The sequence below is a fragment of the Cetorhinus maximus genome, chromosome 5, assembly GCF_964194155.1.
Source record: "Cetorhinus maximus chromosome 5, sCetMax3.hap1.1, whole genome shotgun sequence".
NCBI lineage: Eukaryota > Metazoa > Chordata > Chondrichthyes > Lamniformes > Cetorhinidae > Cetorhinus > Cetorhinus maximus.
In genome coordinates this window covers 40,085,569-40,100,920 of record NC_135883.1, presented here as the reverse complement: position 1 = coordinate 40,100,920, position 15,352 = coordinate 40,085,569, and the positions used below count along the sequence as shown (strand labels likewise).

The following is a 15,352-nucleotide window of genomic DNA, read 5'->3' as shown; positions in this document are numbered from 1 at the left end:
TCAAAGACTTTCTGGAAGTCCAGATATACTACATCTACAGGATCCCCATTATCCATTTTGCTTGTCACATCTTCAAAGAACCAAGGCGAGATCTTCAAAGGTGAAGATTGGAAACCCTTGTGAGAAAGACTAATTTTCAGTGATATTGGTTGGCTCATAATGTGACAAACGTCTGGCTGGGTTGTTGAGAAATCCATGGAATATGTTTTGGTTGCATTTGTCATCTATTGTGTTGTGTAGTGTGTCCAACCACAGTTCTGCTGTTAATTCATGCACCTGATACTCATCCTGAATAGTAGAGAATAAGATTGGCGGGGGTGTGGGGGGAAATGTTGTCAATATCTTCTTATTGTAAATTGTTTGATCTTTCTGAATTTGTATAGTAATGTTTATTTTAGTTTGTTTGAAGGAATCTTGTGGCTTTATTCACTTAGTAAGTGTCTTGAATCTCAAACTTTGTCTGCTTTAAACAAAACATTATTGGTCCCTAACCGGATCTCTCCCCTACCCTCCGCACAACCCGGGGCCAGGCAAAGGATCAAAACGCTTAAAAATTTATCAATCTCCATTTTGAAATTTTCAATTGTCAACCCGATTTCCGCCCCCTCCCCTGACCAACCCCCTCTTCCATCTCAATTAGATTATTTTCTCTATACTCAATGGAATACAAACCTAATTTATGCAACCCGTCTTCATAATTTAATTCATATTTTCATCATTCTGGTGAATCTGCGCTGCACCCCTTCCAAAGCCATTGTAACTTTCCTGAGGCGCAGTGCCCAGAACCGAACACAGTGCTCTAGCTGGTAACTATACAGATCAAAAATGTGGTTAGACAAGTACAAGTTAAGTACAAGAATAGCCATTTCCTTAAAGCCTTTTAACCATCATCTGATGTTTTGTTTTGAATTGCAGGCCGGACCTGGTAGATATGAGTCAAGTCGCAGTTCAGAATAATGTGAGCAATTTGGAACAAGCCTTTGGTGTAGCTGAAAAACTTGGTGTCACTCGGCTGTTGGACCCTGAAGGTAACCTTGTTGGCCATTTGGTAAACACGATCTCCTGTCACTTTGTTTATTTCTCTTTAAATCTCAACGTTCCTTATTATCTGGTGAATTTTATTAAGTTGCGCTATCTGTTTCTTGATGTAATCTGCGATTTCACCAAATGCAATGTGACAAATGCTCTGAATATTTCACCATAAGTTGACTCTCAAGTGAAATGATGCTTACTCTTTCCTTAGATATTAATGTTGCATCCCCTGATGAGAAGTCTGTGATTACATATGTGTCATCACTGTATGATGTTTTTCCCAAAGTCCCAGAAGGGGGTGAAGGCATCAATGCAAATGTAAGGCATTGAAATGTTATTACTCATTGGATGATGATCCATTTCATCCTGAAAGTCAAAATAGATGTTGCTTTTGAAGATGGTGTAACTGTTTCTTGAATTGGAATGACCTTGTTTAAACTTGTTTGGGCTTCTGCTAGGATGTTGATGTCAAGTGGATAGAATACCAGAATATGGTGAACTACCTCATTCAATGGATCAAGCATCACGTGACGGTTATGTCTGATCGGAGCTATTCGAACAATCCTGCAGAACTTAAGGTAAGACATTGCAGAATGAAAGGACTTATTGTTCCCTAAAACATAAAGCAGAATACTGTGATTGCTGGAAGTCTGGAATGGTCTGACTTGACATTCTAGGACTTTTGACAATTCTTTCTGAAATTTAGTCTGGGGAATGGTTGGACAACTTCTAACTTGTCAATTGTTAACCTCTTCAGGCACTTTATAACCAGTACGTGCAGTTTAAAGACACAGAGATCCCACCAAAAGAGAAGGACAAAGCTAAAATAAAGCAGCTGTATAAACTTTTGGAGGTAAGTGTGTCTCAGTTAAGTTACCTATTGCACACTTAGATTACCTCTAGTTAGCACTGCAATAGTGAAAGAGGAATGAAAATTCACAACTCATTTTGAAATAAATGAGAAAATTGAATTTGAAATCTGTTTGATCTCTGATAGGACATGCTATGTTTGTTTTCGTTCTCCCTTTCCCTCACTAGAGAAGCTTTACATAATAATTTTGTTAAATGGCTATATTTATACTTACTTTCAACGCCTTTCTATCTGGAAATCCTGGGTCAAGCATGTTGCTGAATTCTGCAGCGTATTAAAGCAGATTATACACATCATAGAAAGATTGAACAGACTTGGGTCATTTCTCTAGTAAAGAGAAGGCTGATGGGTGGCCTGCTAGAGGTCTTTAAGCTAATGAAAGGGTTTAATGGAGCAGATGTAGAGAAAATATTTCAACTTGTGGTGGAGAACAAAACTAGGAGCCAAAAGACAGCCACTAACAAATGCGATAGGGAATTCAGGAGAAATTTCTTGAAACTCACTACATGCGTGAGTAGTTGAGGTGAATAGCATAGATACACTAAAGAGAAGCTAAACAAATACATGAGGGCAAAAGAGGAAATAGATCGTTATGCTAATAGCGTTATTAGGGTGTGAAGGGGCCTGTGTGGAGCATAAACACCAGCATGGACTAGTTGGACTGTTTAAGTGCTGTAAATCCAATGTAAATATGTCATAGCCAACAGTATTGTTTGGTAAGAATGTTCACAAATGAGGCTAACTGCATAATTTGCAAGAATTGCTCCTGAATTTTGATGAATTTGGTAATTGGAGATATTTGGAGCATTTCATTATTGACCACAGCCTTCTCATGTCTACAATTTAAAAACAAATGTATATTGAGTCCTAATTTGTCCCCTCTACTGATATTCCCTGGTCAAGTACCGCTCATAGCCATGAAGATCACCTGTTAAACACTTCCCCTCCCAAACTAATGCTGATTATCACTGGCCACTTGGTGTAATTGGAGACTGGATCTTGGTTTCTTATCTCTCATTTTAATGAGGAGGCTGTGATTTGGGGCAGTGGGAAATGATTTTATGGGCTGGAAATTGATCAGTTTGTTTGCTGTGCTGTATTTTGATCTTCTGAAGGAGTAAACTTGAAGGGGCAATTTTTACAATTCATTCTTGGGATGTGGACATCACAGGCAAGGCCAGCATTTATTGCCCCTGAGAAAGTGATGGTGAGCCACTGCAGTCCGTGTGGTGTAGGTACACCCACAGTGCTGTTAGTGGATGGTGATGGGGTGCAGGAATTCCAGGATTTTGACCCAGGAAAATAATCTGCAGTTGTTTGCTGTCATTTGTCTTTGAGTGTTGGTGTCCCAAACACGTTATATCACCATGGCAACATATTTAAAACAGAAATTTGAAAATAATGGCTTCACAGATAAGAGAGCCAAAGAAAGCAGACTGTGAAAAGGCATTCAGTCTATCCAACTTGCACAATTATTTAGGTCCCCTTTCAGTATGGTAGTTTCATTTCCCTTGATGTTTTCTGAATGAGTCTTTATCCCTTTGTTATGCCTAGTGAATATGGGATCTATCCTTTGATTTCTTTTAAAGATAATATATGCCATATTTTAACTCTTAGTGGCACACTTGGAGACATCTGAAAAGGACATGGAATTATCATTCTATGTTAACAGTTCTTCTCCCCCACCCACCCCCCACACACTTCACCGTCACCTCCACACCCTATCCATCAGCTATGTTATTTTAGGTAATACCTTTATAAACCTGACACTTTTTCTTTTTTTTCATTGTTCATTGGACTTTCTCTATATTTACCTGTGACTGAGACTTGCAGATGCTGTTCTTTCCCCCGTACCATCTCATTCAAACTTCCCAGAGTTGGTGCCTCGCTTTGAACTATTTCCACTTTCAATTCTTTGCTTTCTGTCAGTGAAATGACCAGCCTGGGTGATTACTACACTCACTCACACTCACTCCCTCCCTCCACGTGCTTCATAGTGTCTGCATTACATCCTTGGATTTGACCTGTTTTAGAAACTTGTTCAGAGAATAAAAGATCTGTATTTCATCCACAACAAATACTGTTTCCTAGGTGTGGATAGAGTTCGGTCGCATTAAACTTCCTCAAGGCTATCATCCAAATGATGTGGAAAAGGAGTGGGGAAAATTAATCATCGCAATGTTAGAGAGGGAAAAGAGCTTACGGCCAGAAGTGGAAAGGTTTGTGAAGAGTGGGATTTGTTATGATTCAATACAATTTTTTTTTTGTGTAATTGAGCATGGCTTATCAACTGAATTAAATCAGATTTCTACCTCTGGCCTCCATTAGGCACACAGTGACAATATCAAGCCTGAAATTTGTGTGTGTGTGTGCCAGGATCAGTTTGTGTGTCCTGTCATTTTGTGTTGTTTTATGTTGGGGGATTCAGCATGCTTAATGTTTGATCTTTAGATGTTTGGCTAGTCACAAGAACACAATTAGGACCAGGAGCCTGCTCTGCCATTCAATACGTTAATTGCTGATCTTGGGCTTTAACTCCACTTTCCCACCCTCTTCCCATATCCCTTGATTCACTGAGACCAAATATCTGTCTATCCCAGCCTTAAATGTGTTGAGTTATGGAAGATCTTTAACCCTCCGCTGTAGAGAATTTCAAAGATTCACAACCCTTTGAGTGAAGTAGTTTCTCCTCATCTCAGCCCTTCACCCTGAGACTGTACCCCCATGTTTTAGACTCCCCCAACCAGGGGAAATAATCTCTCAGCGTCTACCCTATCAAACCCCTTCAGAACCTAATATGTTTCAATGAGATCACCTCTTACTCTTCTAAACTCAGAGAATATAGACCCAATTTACTTTGCGATAGGGCAGCCCTCTCATCCCAGGAACCAATCTAGTGAACCTTCACTGTATCACCTCCAATGCAATGGATAGTAGGTAGAGGGTAGTGAATTTTTGTTCAAGAATGTACAACAAGGTAGTTCTGAAAAATCACATACCGTTTTTCCCTTAAGTGTTCAGTCTTCTGATTTATCAGGGCTTGTTTGAATTCATGTGTCCACCAAAAGACCTGAGGACATACACATTAAATCTTTCAAGTTGAACGTGAATTGTTAACAGTTTAATAGTTAAATGCACTTTATGACAAAATTGTCTCTGCCCTGATCAAATGTGTTCTTTGTGGAAATTATTTTCTTTCCAGAATACACTGTCTGTTCATCTTTGTAGCTTTCCTGGTGTATTTGTAACAGAAATTCTTGTTTGCTACTCTTAAGTACCTTACCCTCGATAATATGCTTACATCTCTTGCGCTCTCTTCAACATTAGTGATTTCATCAAATAGTGAAGAAGGGTTTTTGAACAGAAGTGAGGAATACAAATGTGAGTTTCGGATTCAAGTTCATAAATTGTAGGATAATCTTGGTAGAGAATTCAATGCAGAAAGTTGCCTTTGTGCAGAAAATTGCAAGTGAGAAAAGCATCAGCAATTAGTATTAAATATTGAAGTGAGACTTAATTGCCCTGAATTAGCCAGTTCGGCTTTTCAGACGTGATGGATAAGAACCAAGTTTGTTCCGAAAGAAAGACATGCATTTATGTAGCGCCTTTCACAGCTTCAAGATGTCCCAAAGAACCAATGAAGTATGAGCCAGATTGATTGAATGTCTCATCTGAAAGATGGCACCCCTGACTGTGTGGCACTCCCTTAGTACTCCACTGGGAGCTTCAACCTGAATTGTATGCTGGAGCATCTGGAGTGAGAGTTCGGCCCACATCATTCTGATTGAGGCAAGAGTGCTACCGTGGGTGACACCCATTATTCTCTCAGCCTGTCATTAAGTGCTGCACTGAAAGTTAGGCTATTTTTGTAGTATTTTGAAGAGCCAATGGGTAAATGTGCACTAAGATGAAAGTAAAATACTGCGGATGCTGGAAATCTGAAATAAAAACAAAAAAATGCTGGAAAACCTCAGCAGGTCTGGCAGCATCTGTGGGGAGAATAACAGAGTTAATGTTTCGAGTTCCATATGACCCTTCTTCAGAGCTAATGTGCAACCTTGTTTGTACTAACCGAGAGACCAATGAATCAACAGGTTGGTTCTTTGGGTGTTATAAGTTAGCTGATTTCAGACTGCATTGCAGTTGACCTCAGTACCACAGGGCTGTGGGAATGGCGAAACCAGGCATTCGCCCTGTTTTGGATACTGAACTTATTGGAGCGTGCGTGTGTGCATGTGTGTGAGAGAATGTCGCACACTACAATGCCTTCCATGGTGCAACTGTCTCTCACTGTGTAGACTTGTACACGATGATTGGCTGTTTGTGTGAGGTATTGGAGAACTGGTCCTACTTGTGAACAGTAATCCATCCTCATTCACTGCCTTAATAAAAGGAAGGGAGAACATTTAATCTAAAAATAAACTAATAAATTAATGGGATGGCAGGCTGATGCTGACTCAACCATTCTGACCTGGAAATGGTTCCCTTCATCTTTATTTGATAAAGAGTGCAAGACATTTAAATGCTGAGGATAAGCGAGCAAGAATTTATGTTCCCAAAATGTCAAAGTGAAGAGGCAGCACAGTCAAAGTATTGAACAATGAAGCCTTTTCATATAGAATGAGTTTGATCAGAGCAGTGACAATTTTATAGTACCTTTTCATGAGTTTAATTTTAAAAGATCTTACCTGCGTGCCTTGGGATGGGTTTGGTGGGACAATTTTAAAACCGTACCTTTCTTTCATCACTGAAAGAGAATATTCACTGGGTCTCCATGAATTGGAAAGTTTGTTTTGTGGTTTTTGATATGGGTTGGGCAGTGAAAAGGAGTGTCCCAGAGGTATTAATAAAAAACGAAATGACACAACAAGTATGCATGCCCAGCAGCACATTCCTGATTGTTTGATCAGATTATTAAGGTCTGATTTAGTCTGCAGGTGAAGTCTCGCTTGTACTTGTACTGGTGTGGCCAGCTGCTGAGAGCATTGCAGGCATACCTGCACAGGCTGCTCTGCTGTTTCGCTGTATTGGTGGCAGCAACCAGGTGGAGTGTTTGGTTTGACAGCTGGGTTGCTGCTGATCATGTTGAAAATGAACGAGCAGGCAATAGTCTTCAGGAGCAACGTCCCCTACTCCCTGTGCAACAGCAACAGTACCAACTCCATCGAGAGCTTCTCACCTGGCAGCTCTGGAGGGAGAACCTTTGTTGATTCCTGGACGTCCTCCAGCAGTGACATGGATGGTACGAGGTATGGTATGCGTTGTCAAAGTGTGCACCTAAATGGTACCAACACACTGTTTGACAGGCAGTGGAAACAGATTCATTAGTAACTTTCAGTAGGGATAAATACTTGAGAATTAAATTTGCTGGTTTATGAGGAAAGAACGGGTGGAGTGGGACTAATTCGATAGCTCTTTCTTAAAAGCTGACATGAGCATAATGGCTTAAATAGCCATCTCTTGTGCTGTAACGATCTATGATTGTATTGCTTTACATGAGATAAGTAAATAATATTATCAAATGAATGTCATTAACCTGTGGTATCTATTTCTGAGATGTGGTTGAATACAGCTTGACAAATGCTTTGAATGGCATAGGCATGATGGGATGAATGGTCTTCTGTGTTGTATTGTACCATGATTCTATGAATTCCATTCTGTACTTCCCTCTTTCCCACTCCCCCCATCACCAGCACTCGCTAATTTACACCCTGATACTGTGCTTTTGTATCAAGGTTGCTGCGCTTTAATTTCTATTTGCTTGCACCTATTGTCATTCCTCTTTCCTGGGTCCTGGGGTCTCAACCTTGCCTTATTGTTGCCAAAGGTGGTCCTGGCTAAAGGGACTACACTTTGTTCAGCACTGTGTTTACAACATTAGCAGCAATTTGCATTTATATAGCACTTTTATGGTAGTAAACCATCCCAGGGCACTTCACAGGAGTGTTACCTAAGCCACATAAGGAGATATTGGAACCGGTGAACAAAACAATGGATAAGAGGTTACTTAAGGAGTGTCTTAAAGGAGGGTAGAAAGCAGAGAGGTTTAGGGAAGGAATTCCAAAGCTTAGGGCTCAGGAAGCTGAAGGCATGGCCGCCAGTGTTGGAGCAATTAAAATCGGGTTGGTCAGATGAGCATGGATATCTTGGAGGGTTCTAGGGCTGGAGGAGGTTGCAGGGACAGGGAAGGGCAAGGCCATGGAGGTATTTGGAGGATGAGAAATTTAAGGATGAGAAATTTAAAATCGAAGTTCCTTAATCAGAAGTCAGTGTAGGTCAGCAAGCACAGTGGTGATGGGTAAATGGGACTTGGTGTGAGTAGGACAAGGGCAGCAAAATTGTTTTTGATGATCTCAAGTTTACAGAGGGCGGAATGTGGAGTGTGTTAGAATAGTCAAGTTGAGAGATAACAAAGGCATGGATGAGGGTTTTGGTTGCAGCTGAACTGAGGCAGGGACAGAGTCGAACAATGTTACAAAGGTGGAAATAGGCAGTCTTAGTGATGGTGCAGTTATGTGGACAGAAGCTCATCTCGGGTCAAATATAACATTAAGGTTGCAAACAGTCCAGTTCAGCCTAGGACAATTACCAGGGAGAGGGATGGAGTTGCTGACCAGGGAAGGGAGCTTGTGGTTGAGTCTGAAGACCCAATTGGGCTTCCCAGTATTTAGTTGGGGTAAATTTCTACTCATCCTGTTCTGGCCATCAGATAAGCAGTCTGATAATTCAGAGACATTGGAGAGATTGAGAGGGGTGGTGTGAGGTGGAGCTAGGAGTCATCAGTACACATGTGGAAATTGTTACTGTGTTTTTGGATGATGTCGCTGAGGGGCAGCATGTGGATGACAAATATAAGGTGGCCAAGGACTGATTCTTGTGGGATTCTTGCAGGTAGCTCTGCAGGAGCGGAAAGAGAAACCATTGTAAGTGATTCTCTGACTATGACTGCACAGATAAGAATGAAAGCAGGCAAGTGAAGCCCCACCCAGCTGCTCAGCATTAGAAATGTGTTGGAGGAAGATGGTGTGGCCAGCTCTGTCAAAGGTTGCAGACATATTGAGAAGGATGAGGAGGGATAGTTTACCTTTGTCATGGTCACACAAGATGTCAATTAATGACTTGATAAGAGCTGTTTCAGTATTCTGGTGGGGTGAAAATCTGATTGGAGGGAATCAAACCTGGAGTTCCAGGAAAGATGAGCATGAATTTGGGAACCGACAGGTGTTCAGTTTAGAAGGACGGATGGGTTCAGGGTTGATTTTCTAAGAAGAGAATTGATGACGGCAGATTTGAAGGTGAGAGGGGCAGATGAAGAGAAAGAACCGTTAATAATATCAACAAACATGGGGATCAGGAGAGGAAGTTGAGTGGTCAGCAGTTTAGTGGGAATGGGGTCAAGGGAGCAGAAGGTGGTGTCATAGACAAAATGAACTCAGAGAGGGCATGACAGGAGAGAGGAGAGAAATTGGAGGAAGAGGTGAGTTCAGGGCTTGGACAGGGGAACCTTGGAGGAAGATTGCCTCAGTGCGCTAGGATAAGGGAGGGAAAAGGCAGAGGCAGCTGATCAAATGGTCACAATCTCAGTGAGAAAGGAGCCCAGGAGCTCCTTACGCTGGTATGTTGAGTGAAACAGATATACATTTGTACTTGCAGTAGAGGTCTTTTTCACTTTCTATTTTTGTCATTTTATGCTAATTGAAGCTGAGAATGTTAATGGTGGGAATTGCAAACTGTTTTGTCTGCATCAAGTACTCCCATGTCACTTAAAGCAATCAGGTCCTCACAGTTAAGTCATTACAGTGAAGAAAGGGGTCAGTTAGTACCTGTGTGAAATAAGAAAGGGACATATAAATGAATCACAACGAGCTGAGTTTTAGTCAGAGTAACAGAGGAGGTCATTTTGATTGGACAATAGTGTAAAATAGGTGATGTCTCACCAACCACCGTTATGCATCACTCTCCGATTTTCACTTCTGTTGAAGTCACTATAAATAAAAGTCAAGAGAAATGAATGTGCAGCTGAATTGATATCATTAATTCTACATTACAACCCAAAGTTAAAATTGTCCCTGTAGTGTGAGTTTTATTTTCACCTATTTTTCTTAAAAAAAAATTTCTCTCTCTAGACTTGAAAAGCTGCAGCAAATCGCCTGCAGACTCCAGTGTGATAGTGTGGCATGCGAAGATAAATTGTTACGAGCACGAAATTCACTCCAACTCGTAAGTAACATCCTGTTCAATCAATCTGTGTGATTTGATCAAGCAACCAGGTGTTTTGATATTGAATTCTGTGAAGGTTTAAGATGCAGACCTGCTGCATATAACCGAGCTTCTGCTTTCAGGATGTTCAGCGGTTGGAATCGGGACTTCAGTTTCAGAATGAGCAGGAGATTGAAGGATACCTGTTGGAATCTGAAAATCTCATCCGCCAACAGATCGTTGATGCCCAGATTCTATTCGATGGAAAGTATTATCAGGCAGACCAACTCGTTCAAAGGTAGGATCTTGGGTCTCGCAGGCAACACTGTAAAATAGTGATCAGGAATAATCCTAGAATTTCACTGCAATTAATCTTGAACTAAAATATGAAATGGAAACTTCAGAAAATCACTTCTTGTTTTGCCTGAATATTTTTTGTTTAGTATGTTGATGTTTTCTTTTAAAAGGCTTTCTCCCCTCCTCCTTCTCCTCATTTGTTCCGCAAGGTGCTGGCTGCCATTCAATGACCTTCCCAAAAGTCCATGAGAAAGAAAGAACAAATTTGCATTTCTATAATGCATTTAATGATGTCTAAAAGTGCTTGACAGCCAATGCAGTACTTTTTGACGTGCAGTCATTGTTGTAATGTAGGAAATCATTGCTGTTTGAGGACTAATGGAGTGTAGTAACAAGCTGTTCAGTTGCTGTAATCAATGTGGCAGATTCATATCCACTTTTTGTCTGAACTTCCAGATGAAGTCACTGGGACAAGATGTCAAAGCTCTTGCAGATCTCACATCTGATACCCCTCCCCTCCATCCCCACCCCTGCCCCCCCCCCCCCCCCCCCCCCAAATCCAAGACGTACTGAGGCCAAATGTAGGGCCTCACTTGATGCTCCAGATGAGATCAGTTACCACAATAGAGAACAAAGGAATTATTTCTGAATTTTTGCATAATTTTCCTCAATGAAATTCACTCCAAATTCTAGTAGGTGTAAATTCACTGTGAAAATTTGCCATAGGTTGAGAGATTAATATTGGATTTGACAAAAGAGAGGAATTTATTTGAAGGACAACGTTGGCGTGGGATGCATCAAAGCAACTGCTTAGTAACAAAATGGCTTTACATCTTAGTGTATGGGTACATTTAGAGGAATGCTAGATCAGTACATGAGTGAAAAAGAAATTCAAGGTATGTCAATAGAGTTAGGGATGAAGTAAATAGATTGAGAGGAGGCTTGTGTGGAGCAGAACAGCAGACATAATGGAATGGTGATTTCTGCTGTAAATTCTACACTGAGTTGATGCTAGCTGGAGACCAATTCACAGGGAGTTTTCAGCTCTATTCAGAGATGTTCCAATGATGTATGATAAGGAAGTGAGTGATGTCACGCCAGAGCAATGGGAGGCACTCTTCTGAGCTGGGCATTTAGCTACATTTGTTGGGTCAGAGCACAAGGACCTTTTTATCCTGAATCTAACTTAGCTTCTGCTGTAAAAGATCCCCCAGTCCTACCTCATAGACAAGCAGGGAAATTCTCCCCAGTTTCCTAGACCAATATCTAACCCTTAACACCATTAAAGCAGATTATCTGGTCATTATCACTCTGCTGTTTGTGGGAGCTTCCTGTGTACAAATTGGCTGTCAAGTTTCCTGTATTGCAACAGTGACAACATTTCAAAAAATGGTTCTTCGGATCTAAAACGCTTGACAACCTGTGAAAAGTGCTATATCAATGTAAGTTCTTTTCTCTTTGCAGTAATTGATGCTTGCAAAGGGTTGGGAAATATTTATTTTCCCACAACCAGCATTTCTTAAATTGATGAGCTGAAACAAGTGTCATTTTGCAATATTCCTTCAATTTTGAAAATCACCTTTTAATGTGCCATTTAAGTTACTTTAACCTTTGTGGAAGGTAGAAAATTAGAAAATTTAAATGCAAAATGATTAATGGGAATTAATATAAGGTGATTCTCTTTCTGCAGAGTCACAAAGCTCCGTGATGAGCTGATATTACTGAAGTCAGATTATTCATCGGTGTACAGTAAAGGACGCTCCTTATCAACAGAGCAGACCCAGCTGATGATAGCAGGGTTAAATCAGAGCCTGAATCAGAGCTTCTCCTCCGGCTTCTCCCAGAGTTTGACGCCATCCTTGACTTCCAGTTTATCTCGGAGCTTGACGCCAAGCTTGACACATGGATTGACCCCAGTTCACACCCCAGGCTTGTCAATGACACTGTCCTCTGGCTTAAAACCTGTCCTGACACATGGGTTCATTCAAGGCTTTGTTCCCTGTATGGACACGGACAAAATCATGACAGTGAAACTAATGCAGATCAGAAAACCATTGATGAAATCGCAAATCATTGACCCGACTCTGACAGAAGAGGAGATCAACATGAACTTTTTGCAGGACCTGTTAAATTGGGTGGAAGATGTGCAGGTAAGCAATGCAGTAAAACATTTGCTATTGGGTTTTGTTTCTTTTCACCATCTTAATTTTTATGGCATTTGTACTTATTTACTTTGGTAATATCAAGACTTCATTAGTGTGACCAGATAGAGGCTAAAATTTTTTCTGTAAGTTGAACCTTTTTTTAAAAAAATTCTTTTTTGAGTTAGGACTTTGACTGTAAATAATTCATCAGATTTTGCACCTGAGAATTTCCAGGATAGCAGTGTTGTTGCAACTTGTTAGAGAATTAATATTACTTGGATCGTTTCAATGGTGTGAGCTGAATTCCTAGTAAACTCCCTCCTGATCTCTGGCTGGCGCCATATCTTTCAGCCAAATGGAATTGCATTTCAACAGGAGCAGATGTTCCAGCCAGTCTGCATAGCAGGCGCTTTTTCACTGTGGTTTCAAGTAGCTAGAACATTTTCCTTCTAAGACAGCAGGAATTGTCATACTGTTTTTTTCAAACATAAGAAAGATCTGTATTTCTTTAACACCATGGTCTTATCTCAGAGCACTGCCTAAAATCTGTATTTATATCACACCATACTTCAGCTGTAATGAGACAACGAAGCTAGAGATTGGCAGTAGTTGCTTTGGCAAAGAGTCTGCACACTGACTGGGCTAGAAGGTCTTCCGCAGTATGGTGAAGTTGAGTTTTGATCGCACTGGTTAAGAGGTTTCTGATTATTCATGTTCTTTTTTTAAAACCAGGTGCAGCTTGACCGTGCTGAGTGGGGCTCTGATTTACCAAGCATCGACAGTCATTTAGAAAATCACAAAAATGTCCAGAGAGCAATTGAAGACTTTGAATCAAGCATCAGAGAAGCCAAAGCTGCTGAGGTAACTAACCTGAGAATCATATATTTTTGATTCACCTGCAACGAACTGGACTTTGTTGAAAGTAGCATTCGTCCAGTTCCTACTAATGCAGTTATAGCTCCTTTATTTCAGTCTCACTGAAGGACTATGGTGCAAAGCACTGGGGGGCGGGGTGGGTGTTGGTGGCAGGAAGGAGAGAATGGGTCTAATTGGATAGCTCTTTCAAAGAAGCATGATAGGCTGAATGGCCTCCTTCTGTGCAGTAACATTTTATGTTGTAATTCTCTGGAGTATGTCTTTAGGGTGGTTAAGAAATAGTTTGTTGTCAGTGCCTCACTTTGCTCATTGCACCACCTTTTTGAGTGATGAATACCCTCAAAAATATCACTCTTTAAACATATCCTGGCTACTGTTTGGAAGTGTTATTTAATATTTTCATGCATTTTTTTGGGGAGTAACTTTTTCTTTTCATGTTATTCCCATTTTGATTGATTTTTGGAGAGGCTATAACTGTAAGGAAAGGTTGAGCAGGCTGGGGCTCTTTTCTCGAGAAAACACAAGGCTGGTCAGTGAGGTGATAAAGGTCATTAAGATTATAAATGGGTTTCACAGAAGGTAGTTAAGATGTTTCTACTTGTGGGGGAGACCAAAACTAGGGGGCATTAATATAATATAGTCACTAATAAATCCAACAAGGAATTTAGGACAAACTTCTTCACCAAGCGAGTGGTTAGAAAGTGGACCCCACTGCCACCTGATAGTTGAGGAGATTAGCACAGATCCATTTAAGGGGAAGCTGGATAAATGTGTAAGGAAGCAAGGAATTGAAAGGTTGATAGGGTTCGATTAATTAGAATGGGAGAGACTCGTGTGGGTCATAAACACTAGCATGGACCAGTTGGGTGGAATGGCCTATTGCTGTACTACACCTGGCTTTCCACTTCTACCTGAGCTGGTTGGCTAACTCCTCCTTTCTGGGCTGCCACCCATGTACCTAGAGCCGAGCAGAAGGAGGCATCAGAGACTCTGCAGAGAGGACTCCAACCTCTGCTATAGGAACAGAAATAAACCACTGGACCCTCCATGCCTGTTCAAGCCTGTACAAATCATGTCAGATCTGTATCTTAACTTCATCTAACTGTATTGCTTCCATAACCCTTGATATCCTTGCCTAACAAAAAGCTATCAATCTCAGTATTGAAATTTGACACCCCTCTGTGTGAAGAGGTGCTTCCTGGCATCACCCCTGAATGACAAACTCTAATTTAAGATTATGCCCCCTTGTTCTGGACTCTCCACCAGAGGAAATCGTTTCTTTCTATATAATTTACCATTCCTTTAATCACCTCAAACACCTCAATTAGATCATCCCTTAATCTTCTGTATCCAAGGGAATACAAACTTAGTCGGTACAATGCTCCGTCATTACTTAAACCTTTTATCCCGGGCATCATTCTGGTAAATCTGCTTTCCGCCCACTTCAATGCCAATATAATCTTGCTGAGTTGCAATGCCCAGAACTGAACACAGTCACTTCTGATGAGGTCTAACCAGAGACACAACTGTACAATTTCTATTCTGCCCCCCTTAAAATAAAGGCCAGCATTTTATTAGCTTTTTTCAATTATTTTTTTGGCCGTCTGTGTAGTGATCCTGAAAATTTTGGTAAGGGGATGAAGCCGGGCCTTTTGCTGAGGACCTGATCAAAATGTACTCTTCAACCATCAAATCAAATATCATTTTGTTTTAAATTGTTACCTTCCTCTTGCAGCTATAACGTGAAGATTTTCTTCTTTCAATAGGGACAGATGACCCCACCTCTATGTGAGAGTTATTCAGAGAAGCTGAACACGCTGGAGAGTCAGTACATCAAGCTCGTGGTGAGATCATGTTGCTGCTTCCACCTTCAAGCCTGTACAGGTGTTACCGTGTGTATTCCGAATGACTCGTTTTGATTGTGCATTTTTTT

The 15,352-nt window shown here is 40.9% G+C and overlaps 1 protein-coding gene across 29 annotated transcripts in view; it reads left to right on the top strand.

Moving 5' to 3' along the window:
* Positions 1–15,352, top strand: part of dst (dystonin) — a 568,493-nt gene that overhangs the window by 251,633 nt on the left and 301,508 nt on the right. For all 29 annotated transcript variants that reach the window (XM_078541812.1, XM_078541821.1, XM_078541818.1 and 26 more), the window contains 10 exons: positions 916–1,028; positions 1,244–1,350; positions 1,491–1,610; positions 1,790–1,885; positions 3,995–4,122; positions 10,030–10,123; positions 10,246–10,400; positions 12,090–12,549; positions 13,276–13,404; positions 15,186–15,263. In XM_078541812.1, the coding sequence (XP_078397938.1) occupies positions 916–1,028; positions 1,244–1,350; positions 1,491–1,610; positions 1,790–1,885; positions 3,995–4,122; positions 10,030–10,123; positions 10,246–10,400; positions 12,090–12,549; positions 13,276–13,404; positions 15,186–15,263 (1,480 nt within the window). The remainder of the gene's footprint in view (positions 1–915; positions 1,029–1,243; positions 1,351–1,490; positions 1,611–1,789; positions 1,886–3,994; positions 4,123–10,029; positions 10,124–10,245; positions 10,401–12,089; positions 12,550–13,275; positions 13,405–15,185; positions 15,264–15,352) is intronic.